This window comes from Mastigoproctus giganteus, chromosome 4 (assembly GCF_048544385.1).
Source record: "Mastigoproctus giganteus isolate SK-2022 chromosome 4, ASM4854438v1, whole genome shotgun sequence".
NCBI lineage: Eukaryota > Metazoa > Arthropoda > Arachnida > Uropygi > Thelyphonidae > Mastigoproctus > Mastigoproctus giganteus.
Genome location: NC_143578.1, coordinates 105,448,884 through 105,466,151, shown reverse-complemented (window position 1 = coordinate 105,466,151; position 17,268 = coordinate 105,448,884). Strand labels below are relative to the sequence as shown.

Genomic DNA, 17,268 nt, shown 5'->3' with positions numbered 1-17,268 from the left:
CTCACTATTTTTACCACCTAAACATTTATCACCTTTAAAAGTCAGTGTCTTGTTTGGCAAGCATTTAAAAAATAGACCTGTTGCATCAACGGTGAATATGTCTTTGGGCTCGTAGTCATCCATAATTGTTTTCAAAACTGTTTCTTTCCAATGGGTACAGTCTTTTTCAATTACAACTCTGAGTTATTTCACCAGAAATATAACTTTTTCGAGTAAGCCATGGCACTTTTGAAATTTGTCCTGCCACCACAAAAGATGCGTACTTCATAGCCTTTCCATTATTAATAGCTCTGATATTGGCATGTTTGGTCTTGAATTAACTGCACCCACTTAAAATCGGCTTCGTCTACATCTTTATATAGGCACAATTTTGCACATTTCTGATTGGATCCCATTCCTTCAAACAGTTTGAGAATCAAAACATGGTTTTTCAGAATGGTTAACACATTACTGGCAGGGATACCAAATTTTAAAGCAATTTCTTTTTTTTTTTTTAATGCCCTGATCTACACTATTAAGCACTTCCACTTTTTCCACTACACTCAAGAATTTCCTCTTAGACATTGTAAGGTTACTTGCATAGCAGCTAAAACAACATTGATTTAGGGACTACTTGTACCTACCATGTAAACAGAGACAGGTGAAATTTAGTGAAAGTTTGGATTACTCATTTCTGCCAAATGACAGATGAATTTCTGGGATAAAGGAAAATCACTCTGTCCTAATTTTCTAATAGGGTGCTTACAGCATAAAATAGGTTGACCAGAACCAAATGTCCACGTCAGGAATATTCCTTAATCTTGACCAATGGCTATGGACACATAGATAGCAGTTGTGTTATAGGTTTTTCAGGGACTACTAAATTTAGTAGTAGGTTATAGGTGTTATGGGGACTACTACATTGTGGAATGTTTTAGCTCTTAATTCCTGCTTTCTACAGCATCAGCTCGATTGCCTAAAGGCCAGAAGTATGAACAATGCATACCCATATCTCTTGAAATCAGTTTGTTATATGGAAATTCTTTGTTATATGGAAACTATTTTTCAGTGTAATGCCCAGGGGGGAAATCAAAAAAATTTTCTATATGGAAGTTAGTTAAAGAGCGGTCCGACTGTATATGCTTTTAGATTAATATGGTAATTTTTCAAAAATTTAATGTATTAGGTCTTCCAAAAAGTGTTGTTTTATTTTCGTCTTTATCAAAATTAAAACAACTATATTGAATTAAATTTTAATTGCGTATATATATATCCTTAATTCTCCATCTGCTGCCTTCCTATAAACATTTCAATACCATATTTTTAAAAAATTCCTTAGGCTTTGAAGCAAAGAATGATGCAGACAGGGCACTTTGACAGCCTCAACTTTAAGTTCTTATCCATTGAGATAGCTTTAAAGAGTTCTAAGTGATGGTGTGATTATTTGACATGCAGCAAATATGGTTAATATGGGATATTTTTGTAATTATTGTGAAGCTCACTTTTATTCAACACCATGGCCCAATGGAAATGTGCTGCAGTCTCAATAAATGTGGTAAGTCTACACCAAAGGCAAAGTATTTTGAGACTCACTGTATATTCATAAGGAATGGCAAGTGAATTATCCAGGCTTTTGAATGTAACTATTAATAAAATTCTGCCACTTCCCAGATTGTCATTTTGTGCTAATTGGGAAGCTCAGTGGGAAGCCAGGCATTTAGATGAAAAAATCCAAATGACCAACAAAGTGAAAGCACTCACATTTATATTACATTTATGATAGAGAAAATCAGTCCAAAGCTCTGGATTGAACTAATTTTAATGAAAGTACAAAAGAAGAGGGAGAGAAAAAGAAAACGTGCCAATAACCTAATTTAATTCCCAGTAATCAGTCTAACTAGGTCAAACTGACCTAGATCAAATTTCAACCATTTCGCGATATTCATCTACTCTGTCTGCAGAGTTTAAACTCCCAGTAGCTGTTAAAAGAAGTTTTTTTCTTCGATTTCCCCATTTAAAATGCCAAAAATCTCTATTAGTTATCATGCATACATCAGAAATGTAGGATCAAGTGTGAAATGCTAATAAGCTTTTTAATTATTCCTGAGGAAAACAGTAAGGATTTCCCTCACTAATCAAAGATCTGCTGCATTTGTTTGATTTTTCCCGTGTTTGTGTTCTGTGCACATCGTAGTGAATCAGCTAACAGCATTCATTGCTGATTTACTCAGTGCAACTTTTGCATACTTCTACATATTTGTTATTGGAGTGGGAGGCTGTAAAACTTTAAACCAACATTTGGGACACACACACACACTTCGATGTGAGTTGCATCTCTACTAATAAAAATTCAAGGAATTTCATCTCTTGGAATCCACATTTGAAACCACAAAAATTGGTGTCAAATTGGTAACATTCCACTGTGCACTGATAAAAAATAAGTTCGTCATTAAATTGTGCTATTGGGAATCATATCAGTAAGCACCATTCCTGAATGTATATTTGATCCTCTAAGAAAATAATAGATCATTTTTTGAAATTTGTATTTTGGCAAAATATTTCCTTGATATGTATTTTACTGCATTTTCATTTCTGAGCTGCAGAAAAAGAGGTATTCTATTGAAAAATAAATTTACTTTCCACCCCCCCTACTGTGGGAAAGGGTTGCTGGTTTGCACATGAATGCTGTACTTATAGTCCTTACATGCTGCTTATCATCCCTTTCACTGTTATCTAAGCCACATGGTCTTCAGGTGATCCCCTTTGGAAATATTGGCAAGTACTTGCATTTATAGAAGTAGAAAACATTCACTCCCACACCACAATAACAAATTACTTTGGTACAAGAAAGGGTTACAGTTATTTTGTTTTACTGCAAGCAACTTTGCAGAATAATTATTGTTCAAATATGTTCAGTGATCAGTCAAGATAGGTATGACAATTTCCCATGCATTGTAAGCAGGTGACTTGAAATGTATACGGTGCCTTCTATGATTTATGGGGAATTTGCTAGTAGGGAGACATCATTTTTCCTCTTTACAAGGCACTGGTTAGACTGCATCTGGAATATTGTATTCAGGTACCTAACCTAAAAAAACCACAACTTAAAAAAAAAAAAAAAAAGACAACTTCTGGAGGGTTTATAGAATGCATATATGAAGAATGGCTTAGACAGTGTGGACCGCAACATTTGACAACTGAAGGGATTGAGTAAAATGAATGAGGAAGGTCTGTTTCAATCATGGGTGAGACATACAAAATCCCAGGGAATAACAGAAGATTGGATCTTACAAAAGTTTCACCTGTGGACAATGGGTTTGTTGAACATTGGAATTAGTTGCCTCTTATTGTGGTGGAGGCAATGAGCCTTAAGTTTAAAGCAGAATTGGATAGTTACCTTGTGGGAATGGTATGAAGATTGTTTTATTTTAATTATTTTATTTTATGTTTATTTTTGTCTGAAGCAGAAAAGTTTGCTTCCTTGCATCATTTGCCCTTGCTAAAGGTTATCTGAGTATGGAAAATGTGGTATGAATTAATACACTCAAAAATTCCATCAGCAAGGAAAGTTAGACACTATGTTGACTTGGTAGTGGAACAGTTACCATTCATCCCTGTTTAAAATTTTGATCAACAACACAAGGCAATACATAAATATGTAAAGAAAATAAAAGCACCTTTGTATTTGCCAAGCTAACTTTAACCATTGTTATAATGTGGATTTTTCTTTTAGTGAGAATAGTTGAATAGCTATTGGCAAGACCGGGCTAGCCGGGTGGGTAAAGTGCCTGCCTGGCAACCCAAAGGTCGCGGGTTTGATTCCCGCCTCGGGCTTGGATCAAAGTACTGCAAAAACCTTGGGAGGTGCATTATGGCCACAGAAGCCGATGCGCCAACAACTACCAAAAAAAAAAAAAAAAAAGCTATTGGCAAATATTTATCTTTGATTCTAAATGAGAAAGAATAACACATTACTGATGCTGCTAAAATGGTGCACTGCCATTTTGCTTGCACTTAATGCTAGCCCTTCTCTTTTGGCAGATAACATTTAGTTTGTTGCTCTAACTTGCCATTAGCAACAGTCATTAACAGAACCCTTTATGGTCTACAGCATAAAATCTAATATTGGACATCATAATAGCAATAAAATCACCTGAGAAAGTGATTGATTGTTATTCACTTCTAGTGAATCCATAGCTAAAACAAAGTTTCCTGGGTGGCTGCAAATAACTGAAGAATTGCTTAAGTTGGGTCAGGAAATAATTCCTATTTCCTGACCCAACGATGGGCTAGTTTTGATTGAAGATTAAATCATGAGTAGTTAAAGCAAGAAAACAGTCTCATAAACACAAAAAATCTTCAGAGTAAAGCAGTGAACCACAAGATTCTGCTCTACTAATTATTATATTATTTCTTTAAATTATTTAAAGATGTTTTTTTCCAAAGAATGATTTATGGGATGTGTGATGCCCTGGCAGTGACATGAATTCATTGACAGATGTTTTATCTCCCTAATTTATTTAGATTTTTAAAATGTCATTCTCATGATAGCAATCTCCACCATATAACAAAAAACATTTGGATGAAATTGGACTATCAATGGCATCATATAGACACCAAATAATGCATATCAATTAGCATTAGCATTAGTAGAGGCATTTGATGCAAGAAAGCAAGCTTATGCAGCATCAGCCAAAAAAAAAAAGAAAAAAAAAAAAAAAACCCACTTCCACTTCACCCCTCTGTTCGTTCAAAATACCTGTCCAGCTGAGCCTTAAACTTATTTAGGCTATCAACCTCCACCACAAGGGATGGCAATCTGTTCCACCAACCAACCACCCGCTGGCTAAAGGCAAATTTCCGCACGTCTATCCTACATCTGTCTTTCCTCAATTTGAATTTATGCCCTCTCAGGTGATTTTTCTGAGCTAGAGGAAGAATCCCATCAGCATTGAGCATGCTTAAACCATTCAAGGCTTTATACACCTCTATCAGATCACCTCGCTGGTGCCTAGTCTCCAGACACTGTAATTTGCAAAACTTAAGCCTTTCTTCGTAAGAGCACCCCTTTGTTCCATTCACTAATCTCGTTGCCCTTCTCTGTACTCGTTCCAGCAGCTCTACGTCCTTCTTGAAATGAGGCCTCCAGACCTGTATACAGTACTCTAGGTGTGGCCTGACCATTGCCTTATACAATGGAATAATCACCTCCTTATCCCTGCTGGAAAAATTCCTGTATATCATTGACAATACTCCATGAGCTACTCTTGCAGCCCGTCTGCACTGCTCAGAGAACTTCATATCTGCCTGCACAATCACCCCCAAGTCCCTTTCATTCTCTACCACTGTCAGTGTAGTACCACAGAGTTGATACGTTGCTCTGGGGTTGCTGTTTCCCATGTGTAGTACTTTACATTTGTCAATGTTAAACTTCATTTGCCACCTCTCAGCCCATCTGCTCAACCTTTCCAGATCCTGTTGCAGCAGCATAGTGTCAGTAGTGTCCTTGACAACCCTGCCAACCTTTGTATCATCTGCAAACTTGGACATTAAGCTTGATATACCATCATCAATATCATTTATAAATACAGAAAACAATAATGGACCCAACACTGAGCCCTGAGGGACTCCACTAATAACATTAGTCCACGATGAGCAGTGTCCATTGATTACCACTCTCTGTCTTCTCCCCCTCAACCACCCCTTTATCCATAGCAGCAATTTGCCTCCAATGTCACACTGCTCCAATTTGTGTAGCAGTCTTCCATGTGCAACAGTATCAAAAGCCTTTCTAAGATCCAAGTATATAATATCAAAGTTATTCCCTGCATCCAGTTCTTTTGTGACTGCATCATAGTATCCAATCAAGTTGGTCAGGCAAGACTTCCCCTTAACAAAACCATGCTGTGTCTGAGCTATAACTGAAGTCTTGTCTAAATGATCCTGCAGTGCTTCTTTAACCAGTGCCTCCATTAATTTTCCTGGAACAGAAGTTAAGCTCACAGGTCTATAATTACTTGTGTCAGCCTTTGATCCTCCTTTGTGAATTGGGGTCACATTTGCACATTTCCAGTCTATGGGTACCTCCCCTGAGTCCAAGGAAGCTCTCATAATTATGGCTAAGGGTTTGCTTACTTCCTTTGCTGCCTACTTTAATATAACTGGATAGATCCCATCCACCCCGGGTGCCTTTCTTGTGTTTATCTTCAACAGTTTCTCCTCCACTTTACTCCCAGTTATTTCAAGATTCTGTAGCTTACTGCTAGAGTTGAATACACCTCTGGCATTCCCCTTGCTGAATAACTCCTCATGTGTGAATGTCGATGCAAAATATTCATTTAGTTTGTTAGCTACCTGAGCAGGATCATCAACAGTTGACCCATCAATATCAAGTGGACCAATCTGATTCATCCCCTTCCTTCTAGAGTTTACATAAGTAAAGAACTCTTTGCTGTTTTTCTTTGCATCCCTTGCCAAGGATTTCTCGTAATCTGCCTTCGCCTGCCTAACCTCCTTTGTAACTTGGTTGCATATCAACTTGTATCTATCATAGGCTTCTGTGTCATGTGTTAATTTGTAAGTATCCCATGCATTTTTCTTCTCTGCCATATGCCTCATTAGTTCATCTGACATCCATTTTGGCCTAAACCTTGAACAATATTTCTTAGTTGGTATGTAAAGCCTAGTAGCTTCCAAGATAAGTTCTTTGAATGCTTCCCATTTTGAATTTGCTGTTGGTAACATCATCAGTTGGTCCCACTGTATAGAATTTAAATACTGTCTCAGTCCATCGTAGTTGCCTTTACGGAAGCAATAACCCTTCCCTTTACCCCTAATGGTAGTTACCTCTTTCAGTAAATCCCACTTCAGCACACTGTGATCACTGCCACCTAGTGGTTCATTTATCTGCAGATTCTTAATGCATGAAGAATCACTGCTGATAATCAAATCAAGAGTATTACTCCCTCTAGTTGCCTCCCGAACATGCTGATGTAGAAAACAATCGTCCAATAAATCCACAAAAGCCCTGCTAGTGTGTGAGTAACCAGCCCCCAAATTCCAGTCAATATCTGGGAAATTAAAATCTCCCATTATAAGACTCTCTGATTTACTGGCCCACTCTATTTCCCTGTACAGTTCCTTATTATACTCATCAGAGTCATTAGGCCTATAGCACACTCCTACTCTCAATTTTGATCTCCCAATGCTTATGTCACACCAAACTGACTCAACACTGCACTGTCCAGCGATGTCGACTGGCTTCACTTCCTTAGTTTTTATGTGTTTCTTAACTAATAGCATAACCCCTCCCCCCTTCCTATCTTGTCTATCCTTTCTGTAGACGTTGTACTCCCCAAATTGCAGTTCTGCATCCCTTATATCTGTGTGACACCACGTCTCTGATATCCCAACAATATCTGCCTTTGATGTTTTGAGCAATACCTCAAATTCATCAAATTTATTTACTAAACTCCTAGCATTGGTGTACACGCAAGTATACCTGCACCTGTTTCTATTCTTAGCTACCCTAACACAACCCATGTGTTTACTTGTACCGCAATGGCTCCCAGCAGTCTCTGAAATACCATGCATCTTGTTTTTCAGGCTTCTGCTCATTCTAATAGAAGCAGTGCAAGAATCTCTTTCACCTCTGCCAGTGGCTACTGTCAATCTATTGGTCTTTGTCTCCCCCCAAGCTAGCAGTTTTCCGACCCACCTAACACTGCCTCGATAGCATCAGCAAATATTCTTGCACCCTTTCTATTTAAGTGTATCCCATCCCTGTAGAAGCAATCTCTCCTGTTAACAAGTACAGTCCAGGCTGAAAAAAATTCTACCCCTTGAGCCTTGCACAATCTTTCCAGGGCCGAATTGATAGACAAGGCTCTCATCATATACTCCCTCGTATCGTGTCTGGGCAGAATTGCAGACACTTTCAAATTCAACCCTAATTCTCGGCTTTTGTTCAACAGTGACCTGTACTTGTTAAGTAATTCTGCCGGTCTCCTACTCTTAATATTATTAGTGCCAACGTGTACAACTATATCACCTTTTGTGCCCTTAAAAGATGATATTCGCTCTACAACGTCCTCAACCTTTGCCCCTGGCAGACATACCCTGGTCCTGTTCCACCTATCTTTTTTACAAAGCATGTTCCCCGTTTCCCTGACAATAGAGTCACCAACAACTACTAGTTCCTTCGGGACCAGCGCATTCTGCCTTGGGGGTTGTCTCTGTGTCACGCGATGCCCAAGTGCAAGCTCTGGCGTTGATGTGGGCAGCTGAGAGCTTGATGGGCCCCTCAATTTAGTTCCTTCGAGGGCATCCACCCTGTCCTTCAAGCTCTCATATAGGCCCACAAGAACGCCGAGTTGTTGCCTGATATCGATACACTCCTTGCATCGCGCACACACAAAGACATCCCCCTTGGCAGTATCATGTCCCGTACCCGATTGCTCTGCAAACATCAAGCAAACAGTGCATTTTATAAGGCTGTGAGTCAGAGGACAACTGCCCCCCTCAGTTCTGCTCTGAGCCACAGCGCTTCCATTAGCTTGAGCCTTTTGCTTTGCTGCTCTGGTCTGAGTCATGATTCTATTAATTTATTAATTAATTATAATTAATTATGTTATGTTATTAATTATGTTAAATATAATTAAGTATATTACGTTTGTAATCTAAGTCGTTATATGTATTTATTTAAACGTACAATTTAACTGCTAACGAAGTTCAACTAACGCTATCTAGTACGGCATACAACTATCGTATCACAATGGCGGGAAAATTACGAACGTAGCGGAGTTGAAACACGTGGAAACCTTAACCGATACTTTTATGCAATTACAAGGCCGAGTAAAGAATAAATACACCAAGTTATTAAGAAAATCACAAAATAATGTTATACTACTAAATTTAAATCAAAAGTTTTAGAAAAACAATAATTTCAAATCAATAAATAAGAAAAATCCACTTAGCGGCTTGGAACACGACTGTCTCTAGTAGCCTCGTCCTTTTTAGCAGTGATTTCATTCATACCAATATAAATCTTGTCAGTCGGCACATGCAGCAGCATGTTAGAAGCCAGTGTGGGTAGTGAATTGGCACTTAACTTTCAGCATAAAATGATGGTTGGTTGCTACATCAGTAAACTTCTTGTGCATGCAACTGCAACTTACTGAACTTATCACCATGTCGGGCATTATTCAGAGGTGGAAACTATATGCAATACCTCAATGAAAAAGAATCTGCATGGTCTCATCCATGTTGCCTGCAAAAAAACATCACAAGGAAGGTTCAAGAGGCCACAGGAAAATCTGTCAGTACATAAACTGACCATAGAGAGCTACATGTTTGGCAGTTACATGTAAACCCAAAATAACCAATGTTCGTAGACTCTAAAACAGTTAAAGTGCCACAGAAGGAAGTATCTTGTACACAATGTTTTGTTACAGCGGATCTGTTTAGGTTTAGAGATTGCGTAGTGAGTACTTCCTGTCAGTGTGTCATCTCAATTTTGAAGTTTGGTGAAGCCATTCTCAATGGTATGGCGATATTTTTGTTAGTTTAGACAATAATAAAAAAAAAAAAAAAAAAAAAAAAATGCATGCCATTAACCAGACAAGTTTTGATTCGGGTTTGGGATCCCATTGTTGGGCATGTAGTGAAGACCTGGTAATCCAGTGATAAGAAATATCAACAGTGTTAAATACTCAATGGCATATAAGTTTGAAAAATCACATTGTGTATCTACATTTCAATCCCCATCACAATAAATTGCATAAATTGCACTCTCCATCATGGTAGCGTATCATTTGCATCAGTGAATTGTGTCAATACCCATCATTAAAGAATTGTTTGATTTTTGTTGTTTTTAAATATTTAAAAAGAGCAAAAACACTTCACTGCACCCTGGATATTCATGGCTATCACTCAGTGAAATGTCAAGCCTGTGTGCAATTTTGATGAGTTTAATGTCCCTGTCTTTTCTGCTCATGTCCTCAGTGCAGCAGTCATGGCTGTCAGCAGAAGTGCTTAACATCCCCATTTTGTGTGCTCACCTTGAATTTCTGTCCTACCATTGCTGTTATTTAAGGGCCATGCACCAAACTTACACTTGTTTCCACGACATGACTTTGAATCTGTACACTTCTCTAGTTCCTGATGAATTTCACCTGTGGTGTATGCTTTACACAGATATCTAATTTCACTTCACTCTTTGTCAAATGCAAGTCCATCCATCTTGCATCTACTGTTATGGAGTTAAATTTCTAGCAGGGACATCAAAACTGTTATACCAGCAGGTGCATTGTGCTAAAATTGGTATATGGATTCCACAAATCAAGTTTTTTTTAAATAAATGGCAAGAAATATTTTAAAAATTTATTCTTAATAGATAACAAGGGCAAAACTTTTTTCCCTGAATACCTTAAAGCCCAACTTTTCGTTGGTTGTGGGATTCTTTACAATACTTCAGGAATAATATTTAATTATTTATTATTTATTTTTTTTCCAAAAATTTACACAAAATTTACAAAAACATTTGTTATTAGTTGACAATGTCAACCAAAATACCTGCTCCAAAAGTTACTAAAGATAAACCTAACTGGTGGTGTGCTTTAGGGATAGCATTTAACATGTCAAGCTATTTTTTTTTTATGTTATTTATTTATTTTATTATTTATTTATTTTTTTTTTTTTTCAATCAAATCTGCAGGGTCTGTGGACTAATGTAAGGTGACTCATTATTATTTTTTAAAAGGCCTTTTACCCAATAAATTCGATGTGCTGCTAGTCTGTTAACATGTGGCTTGCCTGCAAATATAGGGGTCTGTGTAAATTACCAACTATTTTCATAAAATACAATACAAAATACTTTTAAAATTGATATAATGAGCAATTCATCAATTATCACAGTTGCATTTTTAACTATATGAACTACATATTTTTTCAAGAGGGTTTCCATTACAAGTGTATTCTGGTGGTTCTTCAAAAGTTCAGGGACAAACTTCGGTGTCAGTTTGCTAAATGATGTTGTCAGTGCCAAGTCTTTATAAAAGGTTCTGCATACCAGTTTGCCTAAGACTTACCTGTTGTTTCAGTGATCATTATGTTGGATGTAACTTCAAATGTAATATCATTCATTACACTAAAATTTTGTTCTGCTTCTGCGTTGTGAACAGCTTGGTGTGTTAAATATTTTTAGCTTTCGTAATTAAGTCTTCCCTGATTAAAATAATCAGATAAATTTTATCAAGCTAATTTTTTTTAACAAGGGGCTCACAGGTGTTTCCCCCCCGATGCATCCCTGCTTGTATAGTTTTGATAACGATATCCAAACAGATAAACAACCTTTATACATTACTGATTGTAAATCTGTTGCTTTACTATACTTACCATAGAGAAACCAAATGATGACTTGATAATTACAGTGGAGCTGAACACACCATATAATATAGATTCAGAGTAACTTTCAGATTAAGTTAAAATTTCATATTTTGTCTGCTCTGTTTAAAATTAATTTATATATATTTTTTGAAACATTGCTGCATGATTATGTGTTTTAATTTATTTCTTGAAAAGTATTAATAAATTATACTGTTTTATAATTATTTGCATATTCCTCTGCTGGTGGCCTCTATTGTTTTGTTGCTATTGTATCTGTTTTTGTTCTTCCATCCTACCTTTGTTTTGACAATTTCCTTCCCCCCCCCTTTTTTTTTGTTTTTACTAACCACCATCACTTTTCTTATGCATTCTGGCCATTTATTTTTCTTTTGCATGAAATATAAGATATGTTTGTCTTATACTGAAACCTCAAAGCAGGGTGCAAGTATTTTGTTTTGAAGAAACTTTTTATTTTGCATATTTTTACTGTTTTGATTAAATGAATTGCTTCTTTAAAAAAGCTCAATTTTTTTCTACTGGTTTTTTTTTTTTTTTTAAGTCCAGTTTGAATTATACTATTTTTAAAAACTTGAATTTTTAATTTTTTTTTTTTCATGGCCAGTTTTTTTTTTTTTTTTTTTTTTTTTTTGAGTTTTAAAACCATTAGAGGTTTCCATTTTTAATAGTCCAGTTATTAAACCTGTATTTGCTGCATTCACTCTCCATCATTCAGGCCCAGCAGAGGGAAGAAGCATATGAAACCCAGATCCGTACATTGACTTCCAGACTGAAGGAGGTGAGATTTTTTTCTTGCTTGCTTAATAATAGTAATTTGTGACGCTAACTATTCTACTCTTGCTGTATATAGGCTATGCAGAAAGAAGAAACATATGAGATGACTATTCGACAACTGACACAGAGGCTTCAGGAGGTAGGGAGTAACGAACTGAGAATTTAAAATTTTAGTTGTACACTAATAGTGGTTATTTGTTCATTGTAATTCTATAAATATTTTAAATAGCCTTGAATATTAATATTGCTGTAATGGTATAATAGTATTTTTGTATTACAGTGAAAGTCTGCTATAATGAGAAAAAAGAAAATCAATAAAAGTACTTGTTATAACAGATTCTTGTTAAAGTCAAATTACAAGTTAAAAATTGTATAATATTATATGAAAAAAAACAAGAAATTGCGATAACCTTTAAGTACACTCAAACAATTTGATAATGAATGAATGTGTGGTTAGGGAATGTTGATAGATGGTTAATATCCATTAAGATAAAATATATATGAATACACATTTTAAATACAGTGGATGCCACTTATTATGATCACTTTGGAACACATCTTAATTGCCCAATCTGATGAAACAAGAATGCAGGTGTTCATTGCTGTTTATTGAGGCAGAGCAGCAGAAATGTGTTCATAAGGTCAAACAGTCATTGGTAGGAATACAGGTACAGTATTTTCTTTCACAGAGTTATGACACCCATCCACATGAAACTATGAAGAAACACCAGTAACTAGACACACGTGTTGGAGTTTAAGAACATATCTGGATGTTATAATCACTTCCACATCATATTTATGTACACAATTTATATACACTCCCACCTAAAAGTTTGGAATCACAGGGTATAACATCAGATATGATTATAAAGTTTGATATTAAAAAAGAAAAAAAAAAAAACACTAAAGTGTTTTAAGTTTTTTTATTAAGCATTGAAAAATTTATAGCTAAAAAAAAAAAAAAAGATTAATATTAAGAACTATACTGATTTTTCATTGAAGTATCTTCCACAAGATTTTATCACTGCCTTACACAGACATGGCTTTCTTGTGACTGATTTTATAATAGTGTCTTTGACTAACATTATTCCAATCAATCTGCAAGGTTCCCCATAAATTTTGTGAAGGTGGGCAGACTTTGTGGTCTAGATCTGTGGTGTCCAGCCTTTTCCCCTACAGGGGCCATGTTTATATTTAGATTTGTTTTGCAGGCTGCACTGAGTGATTGGAGAAAAATTAGTGTTACATTTTTGACAGTGTACTGCACATACACTTTTACGCAGCCACCAAGGTCAAGAAGAAAGTGCACCATAATTGGAGTCCAGGAACATTTTGATAGCACCTCGTACAGGAACTCTCCGACTTACGTAAAGGTTGCGTTCCATGGAACGCTACGTAATTCAGAATTCCCCCATGCTTCTGCAGCAGTCGCAGCTGTGCTCACTGAATTGATTGAATCAAAAAAGAAATGTTCGACGAACATGTAAATACAATTATTTATTGTATTTGTTAAATTTTTTATCTAATGCACAGGAAAAATTACAAAAAAAGAGAGGAGATAGGCATAACATTAGTAAATTTTACCTCTCGAGCATCGTTGCCAGAATCAGCGTCTTCAGCTAATAAGTACAGCACTGTGGAAGTTGGGCTGTGGAGATTTAGAAGGGGTCGGCCACTCAACCTTACGATAGGACATATTAATGGATGACTGGACAGTGGCTTTTTTCTTTTCATCGTAGATTTCTTTGTAGCGAGCAAGCATATCATTCACCCCTCTGTTAACCTTTAAGAATTGTTTGCTGTCAGGATCCATCTTCTCAAACCTCACCATTGCCGACGCAATTTCACGAAATGCCATTGCCATCTCTCTCTGGTGATGAAGTGTCTAGGCTTGTCATTTGGTTCGTCTTGAACTTTGTCAGCATTTTCTTCTTTCACTATTGCTGCCTACAAGTCAATAAGTTCTTCATTAGATAATTCCTTCTCTTCTTCCTCTATTAACTCCTCCACGTCTTTGACATCAACCCCCCCCCCCCAAGTGAAGTAGCGTTGCAACCTTTACAGTCATCTCTAACCTCTTCATATGATTCGTCTCTTTCAAATCCTGTGAAGCCTTTTATGTGCTGTGGGCATATTTTCTTCCATATGCCATTTAAACAACTTTTAGTAATTTCCACCCAGGCCTTATTAACGTTTAAGATGGCGTGGTAAATATTGTGATATTTCCAAAAATCTCAACATAAAATTTTTCTCACTGTCTACTGCAGACAATGCCTGAGCAAATGTTGTGTGTAAATAGCATGCTTTTGAATTCGAAATAACACTCTGATCCATAGGTTGGATGAGTGAAGTCGTGTTTGGCAGTAGAAAGATGATTCATGTTAAATCATCTAGATGTGTAGGATGTCCAGGAGCATTATCTAATAGAAGCAAAATCTTGAAAGGAACATCGTTGTCTTTACAATATTTTTCAACCTTAGAGATGAAACGGCATTTAAACCAATCCTCAAAGAGAGATATTGTTTCCATGCTCTCTGGTTCGATCGGAAATGCAGGGGTAGGTAGGTAGGATGGCTTTATTGATGCCCTTAAATGCACAAGGATTTCCAGAATGGTACACAAGCAGTGGTTTTAATCTGTAATCTCCTGCTGCATTAGCCCCAAGCAAGAGCATGGCCTTATCTTTTGATGCCTTGAAAACTGATGTAATTGGTGTAAATACACCATAGATAGCTTTTACATCATGACTATCCTTTGTATTTTCCTCTTTGGCAATGTAAGTTCGATCTGGCATTTTTTTTCAATACAGAGTGGTCTCGTCAATGTTAAAAATTTGCTGCATTGAATAACCATCCTCATCAATAATTTTTTCCAACACATCGCAAAATTTTTCTGCAGCTGCAGAATTGGCACTGGCAACTTTACTGCATACTTTAACGTTGTGGAAACCAGTGCGATGCTTGAACCTTTTAAACCACCCATTGCTTGCCACGAACTTGGGTTGGGTTTCACTGTACTTATCCTTAATATCTTTATAAATACTTGTTGCTTTTGTCATTACTTGTTGCTTGAATGGTCATTAGACTCAGGGGCACTCGCTTCTGAATCTGATTTTCCATCCATATTATTAACAGCTGTTCCATCTTCGATATAGCACTTGAACACTGTTTTGTGATCACTGTTGATCCTTTATATGTGCACTGTCCTTTAAAATATAGTATTCACTGTTGAAGCAGCAAGACCTAATTCTCTTGCAATAGATGACAAACTTTGTCCTTCTTAATAATTTTTATCTTCATTTCTAAATCAATTTTGTTTAGTTTCCTGGCACTACCACCACTTCCACTTTTCATTGGTCACTTTCCCTTCATTGTAATACGTAAATAGGAATGAAGAGAATTTTCTGAAAATTTGTTTTTTATATGATTGAAGATTTCACTGAAAGGGAACACGTTTCACCATAATACCATAACGTAAAAACCAACACGATTGCAGCTATCGGTATTATCGCAAATTCAATAAGATCAAGTTTACTACCCTTTATAATTAGATGCACTAACAGAAAAGCCCAATAAACCAGAAAGTACAAATTGTTTTTATGGTAGTGACCTCCAGAAATGTGTTTTAGAAAAATCTCACAAAGGCATTCAAAATTGATCCTTATAATGGATCATATGTTAACAATGAAAGGGTAGTGCAATTTCCATTATAAATATGCTTTTAGAGAGATAAATAGCTTAGTAATATAGTGAAATTTTCAACCTCCAAGGATTTGGAACGAATTACAAAAAAAAATATGTTATTGGGTTCAATACGATATTTTCGTGATACCTCCATTTATTCCTACGGGATGCAAAATAAGTTTCCACAATTTTTTTAAGTTTTCACCAGTGGGCAAAAACTTATGTAAAGTCGAATTTCCGTAAGTTGGGGAGTTCCTATATATAGAGAGACACTTCTGGTCAGGCATGCGCATATTTGATACAAGAAATAGATAAAAGAAACAGAATTCGAGACACCAACAGCACGTGGCTTTGTAACTTCAATGCTCTCACATATTCTCTGCAACGAGCACCACAGTCTTTTAAATTCGTTATTTCCGCTTATTTTAGCATCAAATGTACACGGTTCTTGAAATAATTAACAAAATTTAAAATGCTGTTTAGTTCACTTTCTGTGTGAGCCATATAAAAATTATTCGCAGGCCGTATCCAGCCTGCAGGTCTAGATGATCCCATAAAAGCTCTATTGCTTTTGCTAGAAAGTTGTTGCACAACTTAGAACTGAGCTTCAGGTCATTGTCTTGTAATATAAAATTTCTTCTATAAAGTTGAAGTCCAGAGGATATTGCATTATGTTTAAGAATGTTTTCATAGCCTTTTCTGTTAAATTCAGACAATGTCACCCACTCAAGAAAAACAGAAGCAACCCCAGATTGTGATGGATCCACCACTGTGCTTGACTGTAGGTACTGTAGCATAATTTTTGGTTCAGTTGATTATCTCACATGAATTCTATGCTTGGATACAAAAATTTCAAATTTAATTCATCCATCAACAGTACATTTTTTCACTCTTCAATTGTCCAACGTTGATGGCTCAGCCCAAATCAACTGTTTCTTTCAATTTTCTGGTTTTAATATGGTTTTTTGGACTGCTATCCAACCATGAAGCCCTGTTTGTTTAAGATGAAGTTTTATAGTGGATGTAGACACATGAGTCTCTCTGTTCCTATTGAACTTAGCTGAGATTTCAGGTGCATAAGTTGTTGATTGTGTTTAGAAATCAGCGTTATGGTCTTATCTTGTTTCCATTGTTATGTGCGGTCATCGGGACTATCCTTTAAACTGCCAATCTCCTTGTCGTCAAATGGTGGTTGTACTTATTTAAATGAAACACCTAGTTTTTTGCCAATACTTCTCATGGAATAGCTTTCTTTATACAGGGATGATAGCACTTCATTTTTCAAGACACTCAGTTCCCTATTTCTTACTATGTTTATCATGAAATACACAACTTACACTAAACAGTCTTTCTGAATGACAGGTGTTCAATTTTATAATTTACAACTCTTACTCTTCACTTTATATTATTGCAAAGCACTCTAGCATCA

General features: G+C 36.3%; 1 protein-coding gene across 9 annotated transcripts in view; it reads left to right on the top strand.

The window, feature by feature from the left end:
• Positions 1 to 17,268, top strand: part of LOC150086964 (tropomyosin) — a 207,041-nt gene that overhangs the window by 169,449 nt on the left and 20,324 nt on the right. For 5 of the 9 annotated variants that reach the window (XM_090372858.1, XM_090372855.1, XM_090372853.1 and 2 more), the window contains exon 7: positions 12,098 to 12,160. In XM_090372858.1, coding sequence (XP_090228984.1) covers positions 12,098 to 12,160 — 63 coding nt within the window. Of the gene's footprint in view, positions 1 to 12,097; positions 12,161 to 12,232; positions 12,296 to 17,268 lie in introns of all 9 variants that reach the window. The other 4 variants (XM_090372857.1, XM_090372854.1, XM_090372852.1 and 1 more) reach the window with 1 other exon arrangement.